Source organism: Chiloscyllium punctatum, chromosome 8 (genome assembly GCF_047496795.1).
Source record: "Chiloscyllium punctatum isolate Juve2018m chromosome 8, sChiPun1.3, whole genome shotgun sequence".
In the NCBI taxonomy this organism is placed as follows: Eukaryota; Metazoa; Chordata; class Chondrichthyes; order Orectolobiformes; family Hemiscylliidae; genus Chiloscyllium; species Chiloscyllium punctatum.
In genome coordinates, this window is record NC_092746.1 from 69,919,661 (window position 1) to 69,932,223 (window position 12,563).

General features: G+C 42.3%; 1 protein-coding gene across 2 annotated transcripts in view; it reads left to right on the plus strand.

Annotated features, from left to right (window-relative positions):
- The window catches only part of kat2b (K(lysine) acetyltransferase 2B), an 84,213-nt gene that overhangs the window by 15,236 nt on the left and 56,414 nt on the right, over nt 1–12,563 (plus strand). For both annotated transcript variants that reach the window (XM_072575731.1, XM_072575732.1), the window contains exons 3-4: nt 1,555–1,681; nt 6,745–6,890. In XM_072575731.1, the coding sequence (XP_072431832.1) occupies nt 1,555–1,681; nt 6,745–6,890 (273 nt within the window). The remainder of the gene's footprint in view (nt 1–1,554; nt 1,682–6,744; nt 6,891–12,563) is intronic.

Below are 12,563 nucleotides of genomic sequence, written 5' to 3' on the forward strand. Positions count from 1 at the left end.
TCTGTTTCATTGGTAGCACGTAGTAGCAGGCATCCTGGAATTTGTCATAATGTCTGTTTCCTTGATAATTCTTGGATTTCTGCTTGACTTTAAAAGTCTGGTGCCTCATGAGAAAGACTGGTGAAAGATGAGGGCTACCCTTTGCAAGCATTGTTGATGATTTGGTTATGCCACCCTCTGAGGCCAAACGTAGACACAGTGTACCCTTTTTTTCAACCAGGGCCATTGTGCTGCAGGTGGTAGGCCAGATAAAGATGAAGTTCCGTTGCTTGGATCAGTTTTGATTGGCCTTAATGCTTGAATGTTGTGCCTTGCACAACCAAAACAGATAGTGAGGCAATATCTTGGATGCTAAGGAGCTGGAAGAATGAAAGCAGTCTTTCAAGGAGGAAACTGAGGACATTGAGTGGGAGGAACATCACCTTCAGCATGATAAAGTTGCACAGCCTCAGACACAACAACCCAGACAGGAACTGTTGTACCTGCTTTCAATAGATCTGAGTTGAGTGAAGTTGCCATTCACTAACTGTAAATTCATTGTTTCCCAAAAATAAGCAAACCTTCCCATGTTTGACCTTTATGATGGAGGGGAGGTCATTGCTGAAGCAACTAAAGACAGGTGGACCACTACCCTGAAGAGCTCCAGAATACTCTGGAGCTGAGATGACTGACCGTCAACAATCACAGCATTTTCTTTTGTTCAGGTCTAACTCTAACTACTGGAGAATTTTCCCTGATTTCCATTGGTTCTTAAGTTTGCTAGGGCTTCTTGATACCACATCAGTGAAATGCTGCCTTGATGTCAAGGGCAGTTGCTTACACTTCCCTGGTGTTCAGCTGTTTTGTTCATGTTTAAAACAAGCCTGTAATGAGGTTGGGAGTTGAGTTGTCCAGGAGGAACCTAAACAGTGTCAGTGAGCAAGTAATTCCCAAGTTATGCTGCACTGTTGATGATCTCTTCTGTCCCTCTACTGATGATCAAGAGTAGACTGATGGAATGACAGTTGTTTGGGTTGGATTTGTCTTGTTTTCTATGCATAGTAATATCTGGGCAGGTTTCTAGGTTGACAGGTAGATGCCAATGTTATTGCTATACAGGGACATATTCACTAGGGGTGTTCTAGAGCTCAAAGTTTCAATACTATATCTGGACTGTTGTCTATTCCCAAAGCCTTTGCAGAATCCGGTGCCTTCAGTTATTTCTTAGTACCACGTGTAGAGAATCAATGTGGTTGAAGATTGCCATCTGTGATGCAGGGGACCTCCAGACGAGGCCAATTTAGATCATTCTCTTGACACTTCTGGCTGAAAATTGTTGCAAATGTTTTAGCCTTGTCTTTTACCTTTTGCAGCCTAAGTTCCCCATCATTAAGGATGGGGGTGTTCTGGATGTCTCCTCCAGTGAATTATTCAGTTGCCCACGACCATTCATCAATTTATGACAGGACTGCAGAACTTGAATCAGCGAATATTAATGATATATGTGAAAGTTATTCACTACAAAGGATGTGCTGTGTTTATCATGTGATTGTCATGTGCTCCTAATCCCATTAGGCTGAAGAATCATGCAAGTGCAATGGCTGGAAAAATCCAAAGCCCCCTCCAACTCCTCCAAGAATAAGCCTCCAGCAGACAACTGTCAGTCTTACAGAACTGTGTCGGAGCTGTAACCATACACTCAGTAAGTATATAGAGCTTTCCCCCACTCACTTTCTGGTTCAAGGTGAAAAACACAGATTACCATTTTAATTCAAAGTTGTTTAATTCAAATAGTCTGAGAATTCAACTTATCACTGCTTCATTCATTAATACCAAGAGAAAGTTTTCGCAATGTTACTCACAAAGGGAAAATTTACTTCACTGTCCAGCTATCTTCGTAGACATTTTGCCATACTTTTATTCAGTGGGCAAATTACTAGATATTTTCCAACTAACCCTTTCAGAGATACTATTATACACCTCTGAAAGAGATAGGACTTGAAACTGGCCCAGAGGTAGGGACACCATCACAACAGTTACCTGGTATTCCCAGGTGGTCTCCCATTCAAGTATGAACAATTTCTGAGACTGCTTATGTTCCAAGATCAAACAAGATTAAGTGTTTTACACTAGTACGGCCATAGGTACTACTTCCCCCAGAGAATGGGGCCCTGTAAATTAATTGTTTCTCAAAAGTAAGCAAACCTTCCCACATTTGACCTTATGATTGAGGGAAGGTTATTAGTAAAGCAGCTGAAGATGGTTGAGCCACTACCCTAAGGAACTCCAGAATATTCCAGAGCTGAGATGACTGACTGTCAACAATCACAACCACTTTCTTTTGTTGAGATCTGACTCCAACTACTGGAGAGTTACTAGGTTGAAATTGTTGCTTCCTCTAATATTGAGAGAAACTCCGTCTTTTATGTTTGTTCTTCGCTATATGACATTCTTGTAATAACAGAATACTTAATCTGGGATAGGAGAAGAAAGGCAGATAAATAATCAGAGAACTCACTCATTGAAGACCCCAAGATCTCAAGTGCCTACAGATGTCTTCTTATCTAATTTTATTTGCAAAATCTGAGACATAATTTAGTTGCAATTCACATTTGATGTGAAGAATCACAAGGAACAAGCATACATTTTAAATCAAGAGTGTTAAAATTCGTCTTAGCTTATCAGCATCCTTTACTACTACTAGCATTGAGAAATGATCAGCAAGGACATAAGGAGGACATCTGTAGGGACAGCTATGAATATCTAGATGAATGATAATGGAGCCCAGGTGTCTGCTAAAACTAAGCTGATCCTATGCCCATTGCAAGAAAAATTTTTCTCTTTGTCATTAAACAGCACTAACCCTTGAGTTAGTACTGCAGAATATGCAAGAGTGCCGAGTAAGTTCAGAGGTTACATTTGACTTATTGTATCTGCACATACACAAATCCGTGGTAGCTGCTGGTATCCTGTCGCAGATGGCTTCTTACTCTCTACCGATCTTTTTCTGAAAAGGCTTGTGTCCTGTTAGGTCCACTAAAACTAACATTAATGTACAGTGGCATTTGGTAGGCATGGGCAAATAGGCAACATTGGATCCTATTTACTCTGGAATGTCGGACCATATAATTGTAATTAGTAGGCCTCTGTGGGAAAAAAATAAGAATTATCCAGCATACAATTTAGATGAGCATTTGTAGCTCAAGGTGTGCAGTTAAGCAGTCCGTCTGCTGTCACACATCACATTGTGAAGAGGAGTCTTCTGCCTCAGTCTTCTGCCTTAGTGACAAGGCTAAGAAAATGTTGTTCTGGATTAGTGGTGCTGGAAGAGCACAGCAGTTCAGGCAGCATCCAACGAGCACCGAAATCAACGTTTCGGGCAAAAGCCCTTCATCAGGAATAAAGGCAGTGAGCCTGAAGCGTGGAGAGATAAGCTAGAGGAGGGTGGGGGTGGGGAGAGAGTAGCATAGAGTACAATGGGTGAGTGGGGGAGGAGATGAAGGCGATAGGTCAGGGAGGGGAGGGTGGAGTGGATAGGTGGAAAAGGAGCTAGGCAGGTCGGACAAGTCCGGACAAGTCAAGGGGACAATACTGAACTGGAAGTTTGAAACTAGGATGAGGTGGGGGAAGGGGAAATGAGGAAGCTGTTGAAGTCCACATTGATGCCCTGGGGTTGAAGTGTTCGGAGGCGGAAGATGACTCCCCACATACGTTCGAGACACCACCCATGCCCTCTACCTCCTCCAAGACTTCCGTTTCCTCGGTCCCCAACGCCTCATCTTCACCATGGATATCCAATCCCTCTACACCTCCATCCGCCATGACCAGGGCCTCCAAGCCCTCCGTTTTTTCCTCTCCAGACATCTCCAACAGTACCCTTCCACTGACACTCTCATTCGTTTGGCCGAACTGGTCCTCACCCTTAACAATTTCTCCTTTGAATCCTCCCACTTCCTCCAGACCAAAGGGGTAGCCATGGGCACACATATGGGCCCCATCTATGCCTGTCTCTTTGTTGGCTATGTAGAACAGTTGATCTTCCGTAATTACACTGGCACCACCCCCTACCTCTTCCTCCGCTACATTGATGACTGCATTGGCCCCACCTCGTGCTCCCGCGTGGAGGTTGAGCAATTCATCAACTTCACCAACACATTCCACCCTGACCTTAAATTTACCTGGACCATCTCTGACACCTCCCTCCCCTTCCTGGACCTCTCCATCTCCATTAGTGACGACCGACTTGACACTGACAATTTTTACAAACCCACCGACTCCCACAACTACCTGGATTACACCTCTTTCCATCCTATCTCTTGCAAAAATGCCATCCCGTATTCCCAATTTCTCCGCCTCCGCCGTATCTGCTCCCAGGAGGACCAGTTCCACCATAGAACACACCAGATGGCCTCCTTCTTTAGAGACCGCAATTTCCCTTCCCACGTGGTTAAAGATGCCCTCCAACGCATCTCGTCCGCATCCCGCACCTCCGCCCTCAGACCCCACCCCTCCAACAGTAACAAGGACAGAACGCCCCTGGTGCTCACCTTCCACCCTACCAACCTTCGCATAAACCAAATCATCCGACTACATTTCCGCCACCTCCAAAAAGACCCCACCACCAGGGATATATTTCCCTCCCCACCCCTTTCCACCTTCCGCAAAGACCGTTCCCTCCGTGACTACCTGGTCAGGTCCACACCCCCCTACGACCCACCCTCCCATTCTGGCAAATACCCCTGCCACCGCAGGAACTGTAAAACCTGTGCCCACACCTCCTCCCTCACCTCTATCCAAAGCCCTAAAGGAGCCTTCCACATCCATCAACGTTTTACCTGCACATCCACTAATATCATTTATTGTATCCGTTGCTCCCGATGTGGTCTCCTCTACATTGTGAAGACTGGGCACCTCCTAGCAGAGCGCTTTACGGAACATCTCCGAGACACCCGCACCAATCAACCAAACCGCCCCGTGGCCCAGCATTTCAACTCCCTCTCCCACTCTGCCGAGGACATGGAGGTCCTGGACCTCCTTCACCGCCGCTCCCTCACCACCAGACGCCTGGAGGAAGAACGCCTCATCTTCCGCCTCGGAACACTTCAACCCCAGGGCATTAATGTGGACTTCAACAGCTTCCTCATTTCCCCTTCCCCCACCTCATCCTAGTTTCAAACTTCCAGCTCAGCACTGTCCCCATGACTTGTCCGGACCTGTCCGACCTGCCTAGCTCCTTTTCCACCTATCCACTCCACCCTCCCCTCTCTGACCTATCGCCTTCATCTCCTCCCCCACTCACCCATTGTACTCTATGCTACTCTCTCCCCACCCCCACCCTCCTCTAGCTTATCTCTCCACGCTTCAGGCTCACTGCCTTTATTCCTGATGAAGTGCTTTTGCCCGAAACGTTGATTTCGGTGCTCGTTGGATGCTGCCTGAACTGCTGTGCTCTTCCAGCACCACTAATCCAGAATTTGGTTTCCAGCATCTGCAGTTATTGTTTTTACCTAAGAAAATGTTGTGGTCATCCTACCTGATGGACTTCCTTGCACAAGTCCTCTCTTCCTCTAAACACCTCAAAATGTTCAGAATAGCAAATCCGATGCCAGTAAAGATAGCAGTCCCTTATTTTGCATTCTGTTTTATTACCTTTACATATTTATATAGGATATATTTTGTCTGGATAGTACACAAAATACTGTATTTCAGTATGTGACAATATTAAATCAATTCAAAAAATATTTATCCTGATTAAGGCTGATGAAAGCTTAAACACGAGCTGGGAACAAAAAGAAAACTACAAGAAGGGAAAATAAAAGGTCTAATGGGGTTTATCTTGAAAATATGTAGGCCCTCAAAATGCTCGTCTATCTACAAGTTCACCTGAAGTCCTATCCTCCCTCAGTTTCCATCGGCATGCTAGAGATTCAACGTTCAGAATTCTCCTAAAGTTTGTCCATATGCTCCCTTTAAAAAGTAATAAACCTTCTATCTGTTTCCAGCACCAGATTTGGATAATTATCATAGGCCTGCCAAGTTAGAGTTTGTGTACAAGCTGATAAATTAGCAACAGAAGTAAGGTACTTGCTCCTCAAGCCTGCTGTATCATCCAATAAGGTCATATCCAATCTGATTACTCCATACTCATGCCTACCTCAATGAGTTTGCGTCCCCTTCCTTAACAAGAATTTAACTCTTTTAAAAATATTCAAGGACTCTGCTTTCACCAGCTTTTGAGTGTTACAAAGAATTCAAAGGTTCTCTATCCTGTCAGATTTTTGCTCCTGCTACCAACAAAACTCCGGGTGGCAATGGAATGACAAATACCTGCTGTTGATTTCATAACTTAATTCAGACTGTTTTCTAGCCTGTTTCGATCACTCACCAACTGTTTCTTTTTTAGCACTTTTGTTGAGGGGAAAATCCTATTATTGCTGATTTTTCTCATTTGTTTGCACCTTGCAAATTATATTTGTGAGCCTACTTGACTTACATTGGTGAAGTCATTTGGCAGGAAACTCAAGAGTTTCAGTGTGTCATGTGTTTGCAAATCTATGTTTCAAAGTTGTGTGACCAGGAAATTATTGTGAGCTGCTTCATATTCCTTATTGGGTTGGTTGGCCTTGTGACTTCTTTTCTTAATGGTGTTGTGTGGGATTTTTGAACCCAATGCTGCAATTTCTTTGTTTACCCAAAGGGAAGTGAAATCCTGTTAAAATGGAAATGAGGAACCAAAAACAAATGTTGTTCTGTTGTGTTTATCAGCTGATCATGTTTCCAATTTGGAAAATGTATCCGAAGAAGAAATGAACAGGCTGCTTGGAATAGTACTAGATGTGGAGTACTTATTTACCTGTGTCCACAAAGAAGAAGATGCAGACACAAAGCAAGTTTATTTTTACCTGTTCAAAGTAAGTATAAGGGTAGATAATTTTCCAATAGTCCTAATCTTTTTAAATCTTTGACAATTTAAAAGGTACCACATTCTAATGAAACCTTTACTCAGATAACCGTTATTGATTTTAAAAATGTTTCAGTACAAATTGTCAAATAGTCTCCACTAAATAGAACTCTTAGAGGTGCTTGAGGGCAAGCAACATGCCCACCATCAATATGTATTTGGTACTGGTCTTTGTGACATTTATTTAATTTCTCCTTCAGTTATTGCCAGCTCTGCCCTAGCTTCATGGAACCAAATATTCACAAATTAAACTTGAAATCAATTGCAGTACACTGTAATTAGTCACAGTATTAGTAGAAAATACATGGTTATCTGCAGAATGGTTAAATGTATTTATGACCTGTCATCCATAACTCTAACTTAAAGTCAGAGTGCATGGGTTAGGCTTTCCACTTCGGATGCAGTCATCAAATCAGATGTAAATTGCATTCAAAATTGCACCAACTTTTGAATTGATTTCATTTGTGATCACCAAATGTAAAATCTTCTATGACTGGTGCAATCAGGTAGCATTTCAGAACATTATTTTTCTTTGCCTTTTAAAAAAGAAATCCTTGGTACTTGGTGTCAGATGTTTGCTGTAAAGAAAGGCAGTGAAGGTTGGGAAACTTCTCAACTTGCTAAACCCAGGTTTGGAGAAAATGCCCCTTCAGACCTGATGTTTGCTCTGTGGTGCAGGTACAGGATTGAGTTGAGCCCACTTCCCTTGAGATGCAGTTTGGAAAGGTTGCTGGGTGCCAAGACGGGTTGCTAAAAAGGCCCATGTTGTTCTCTGGAATTTGATCACAGTTTTTTGTTCAGTGTTATGTCTTCTAATCTTACCTCTCACATCATATCACCAACCCCCCAACACCAGTTGTCCTTCAAAATTTCTTTGGTGCGTACACCTCTGAGTACACAGCAACTTGTGCACTTGGAAGTCAAGGTGTTCCTACAGCAATATGACCCGTGTGCACAGGACCTCAGAATAGCTGTGCAGCTTAGAAGTAACCTTTGCCATCACTCCCCATACCTCATTCATGTCAGCTCTTGCCTCCGTCCAGCCCATGGCACTTATCACTTTCATGCCAACTTAATGCCAAAATGACCTTTCCCATCCACTTCTTGCCCTTTCATCATTTATGTCAACATACATAGTATCCATTATCTGCAGGCTTCAAGAGCAGCATGGAGATGATAATAAATAAATAACTAAATATTATAGCTTTTGTACATCATGAAAAAAGTCTCCCCATGTATGAAAGGCTGGTCAAAATCTTTGAAATGAAATCCCTCAAGTACCCAATCCCTTATAAAACATACAGATTTGTATCCATAACCCACATCAAAGATAACTATTAATTTACTGACCTCTTTGACTCTGGCGTTGTGACAAGCTTTGTGGGTCAGGCTAGATTTCAGGATGAAAATTCATGGAAATCATCAGTAGCTATTCGTTAAACCAATGGACAGAACACAATGGAACATCAGTGAGCAGGTATAGTTAGCTTCTTGACAGAATTGTCAGTGATCCCAGCTGTCACTTTGCTGATCATTGAAAGTGGACTGATGGAGTATTAATTGTCCTGCGTTTTGTATCCAGGACACACCGGGTCAGCCTTCCACGTTACTGGGTAAATGCTAGTATTGTAACTGGAGCTCTAGCCTTCAGAATTATTGTTGGGATAATGTCAGTTCCTGTAGCATTTGCAATATCCAGTGCCTTTAGCTGTTCCGTGATTTCATGTGGAGTGAGTTGAATTGTCTGAAAACTAGAATCTGTGATGCCAGGGATCATAGGAGGAAGCTGAAATGCACTGTTAGCTTGACACTTCTGGCTGAAGGTGGCAGCATATGCTTCAGCCTTGCCCATTGCACTCATGCTGGGCTCCGCAATCATTGAGAATGGGGCTATTTGTTAAGCTTTCTCTTCTTGTCTACCACCATTTGTCATTGAATATGGCAAGGCTGGAGAGCTTAGCTCTGATTCATTGGTTATTGGATCCCTTAATTTAATCCATGCAGTGCTGCTTACACTCCTTATCATACATATAGTTTGACCAGGATAGCACCTCATTTTTAGGTATGCATGTTGCTACTCCTGGCTCCTCCATACTTTATTCATCCATTATTGGTCCCCTTGCTTGGTGGTAATAGTAGAGTGGAAATATGATGAGCGATGAGTTTGCACATTATGGTTTGAATATATATATGCTGCTGGTGGCTCACAGCACCTCATGGGCGTCACGTTTTGAGTTGTTTAAATTATTTGAAAACTATCCCATTCAGCATGGTGCCACACAATGGAAGTTTCCTTTCTCTTTTTGGTTCCCCCCATTGCTTACGAAAGGCCCAATCTGTTATCTATGTCCTTTATGTCTCAGTCGTGGTGGTAATGAATCACTGTTGATGATGGAGATTGAAATCTCCTACTCGGAGCACATTTTGTGTCCTTTCCAACCTCAATACGTCTTCCACCATGGAGGAGAATTAATTCAACAGTTGATAGGTATGTGATATGTCGTAATCAACATGAGGTTTGACGTGTTGGGTGAAACGTGCCATGAGTCATGAGTCAATGTTAAAGACTCCCAGGACAACTTCTTCCTCACTGCATATTGTTGTGCCACTATCTCTGGGTTGTCTGACCTGTCCAGGGATGGTGATGGTGGTGTCTGCAAGGTATGATTCTGTGAAAATGACAGTTGCTTGACTGATTTGTGAGACAAATACCCCAATATTGGCACAAACACCAGATATTAATAAGGACAATTTTGCAGGGTTGATTGGGCCTTGTGTACCATTGTTATTTACAATGCCGAGATAAATACCTCCCAGATTGCCTTGATCCGCTACCATTCACCTACCATCACAATAGATCCATGGCAGATGCCATCTCTCTGGCCCTACACTCAACCCAGGAATATCTGGATAACAAGGACATTTACATCAGATGCCTATTTATTGATTTTTGCTCCACCTTCAACACTATAATTCCAACAAAACTCCTCCCCAAACTCTAAGACCTAGGACTCTGCTCCACCCTCTGCAACAGCATCCTCAACTTCTTGACCCACAGTCCACAATCAGTAAAGCGAGGTGACAACAATTCCTTCACAATAATTCTCAATACCGGTACTCTGCAAGACTGTGTACCCAACTCCTTACTATAACTCCTTTATATATTCATGATGATGTGTGGCCAAATTCAGGTCTAACTCCATTTACAGATTTGCCAATGATACCACTATAGTGGATCGGATCTCAAACAACGACGAAGCAGAGTACAGGAAAGCTTAGTGGTAATGACAACAATCTCTCCCTCAATGTCAGCAAAATGATTAGATTCCCTACAGTGTGGAAATATGCCCTTCGGCCTAACAAGTCCACACCGACCCTCTGAAGAGTAGCCCACCCAGATCTATTTACCCCTGACTAATGCACCTAAAGCATGGGCAATTTAGCATGGCCAGTTCACCTAACCTACACATCTTTTGGATTGTGGGAGGAAACCAGAGCACCCGGAGGAAACCCACACAGACACGGGGAGAATGTGTAAACTCCACACAGACAGCTGCCTGAGGCTGGAATCAAACCCGAGTCCCAGGTGCTGTGAGGCAGCAGTGCTAACCACTGAGCCACCGAACTGGTGATTGACTTCTGGAAGAGGAGTGGTGGACACACCCTTGTCTGTATCACTAGTGCTGAGGTGGAGGTGATCGAGTTCCTAGGAGTAAATATCACCAACAATCCATCCTGGTCCATTCATGTCAAAAGTCAAGAAAGCACACCAACGCTTCTATTTCCTCAAAAGGATAAGGAAATTCAGCATGTCCATAAGGACTCTTACCAATTTTTATAGATGCACTATAGAAAGCATCCTATCTGGATGCATACAGCTGGGATTGCAACTTCTCTGCCCAAGACTGCAAGAAAGTACAGAGAGTTGTGAATGCAACCCAGTCCATCATGAGACCAACCTTCCTTCCATTGACTCCAACTTGATTCAGCAAAGCAGCCAACGTAATCAAAGAGCCTTCCCACCCTGGTTATACTTTCTTCCACTCTCTTCTGTCAGGCAGAAGATACAAAAGTTTGAAAACGTTACTTTCCTGCTGTTATCAGACTTATGAACGAACCTCTCATATATTAGAGTTGATCTTTCTCTGTACCTTCTTTATAGCTGTAATACTATATTCTGCATTCTGTTCTATTAAGCTGATGTAAATATGTAAGTATGATTTGTCTGGATAGTATGCAAACCCATATTTTTCACTGTATGTCCATACATGTAACAATAATAAATGCCAGGTGGTCTGTCCAGTTTCATTTTTTTTATCAGACTTAGGTGACTTGCTAGGTCACTTAAGAGTCCTTCCTTAAAGGGACCAGATGGGTTGTTACAACAGTGGTTTCATAATCACCATTTTTTAGCTTTTAATTCCAAATTTATTAATTGAATTCAAATTTCACCATCTGCCATGGTTAGAATCTACCTGTGCCCCCAGAGCAAACTGCTAGTTAATTGACAATGCTACAATGCTGCCGCCTCCCCATATGCCATATGAATAGCAAGTAGCCATGTTATCTCTACTGTTTTGTTATGGGTTTTCCATTTGTATATTTATAAAAAGATTTTAATTTCACTACAGTTTTTCTGGACGTAGTTGTGAAGATTCAGATTGCTCCTATGTGATAAAACTTGTTGGTTATATTTAATATTTGTCTGTAAGGTATGATTCTCTGAAAATGAGTCCTTTAAAATAGCAGCAAACCTTTTATTAACCAGCCCCTATGGGACCAGGAGTGTGCTGGTTAATCAAATATTCCGGTTGATCAAGAGGTCCACATAACCAATGTAAAATATGCACTCAGTACTAGAAATGTAATGCAGAGGGTATACACATCATTGTTATACTTTACTTACAGCATAAATCACTTAAATAATAATGCAACTTTGTCTTAAATAAAACTCACCAGCAGAGAGCCTTCTCACTTCTATCCTCAACTGACTGCTCAGACATCACAAACTTCCATTATTTTACATATAAGATTTGCTTGTTTATCAAGTTTTTGGGTTCATAAGGTATCAGTTAAAATAAAGTTTGCTGAACTTCCTTGAAATGTTTATTTATTTTTAGAATTGTCTTGTCTCTTATGGCATCCTTATTTACCCCTGATGTTTTTACCTGCAGAGCTGGCCTATGTGCACATGACTATTACCATACAGTTTGCAAATGCATTATTGTCCTCTGGAACGCTGCATACTGTCCCAATTGATGAACAAAACTGTACTAAAATTGAAATGCGTCTCTATGTTGCCTGTGAGGTGGTGCAGCTTGAATGAGCCAAGAGGATGTGATTGAGGTAGAAGTAATTGAGAGATAGAAATGTGGAATTTGAAGTGGGGACAGGTAAGCATGCTTAGATAGGAACAGGGAGCAAAGACTGGTTCAAAGGTAGCATGGATAATGTTTACTTTTTTTCAACTAGTTTACATTGTAAATCTATATAAAATGTTCCATATGTTCAATAAGTTGTTTATTTTTCAAAAGTTGACTATGAATAATTCTCCTGCTTCTTGGATGCTGCCTGACCTGCTGCGCTTTTCCAACAACACATTTTTCAGCTATGAATAATTAAG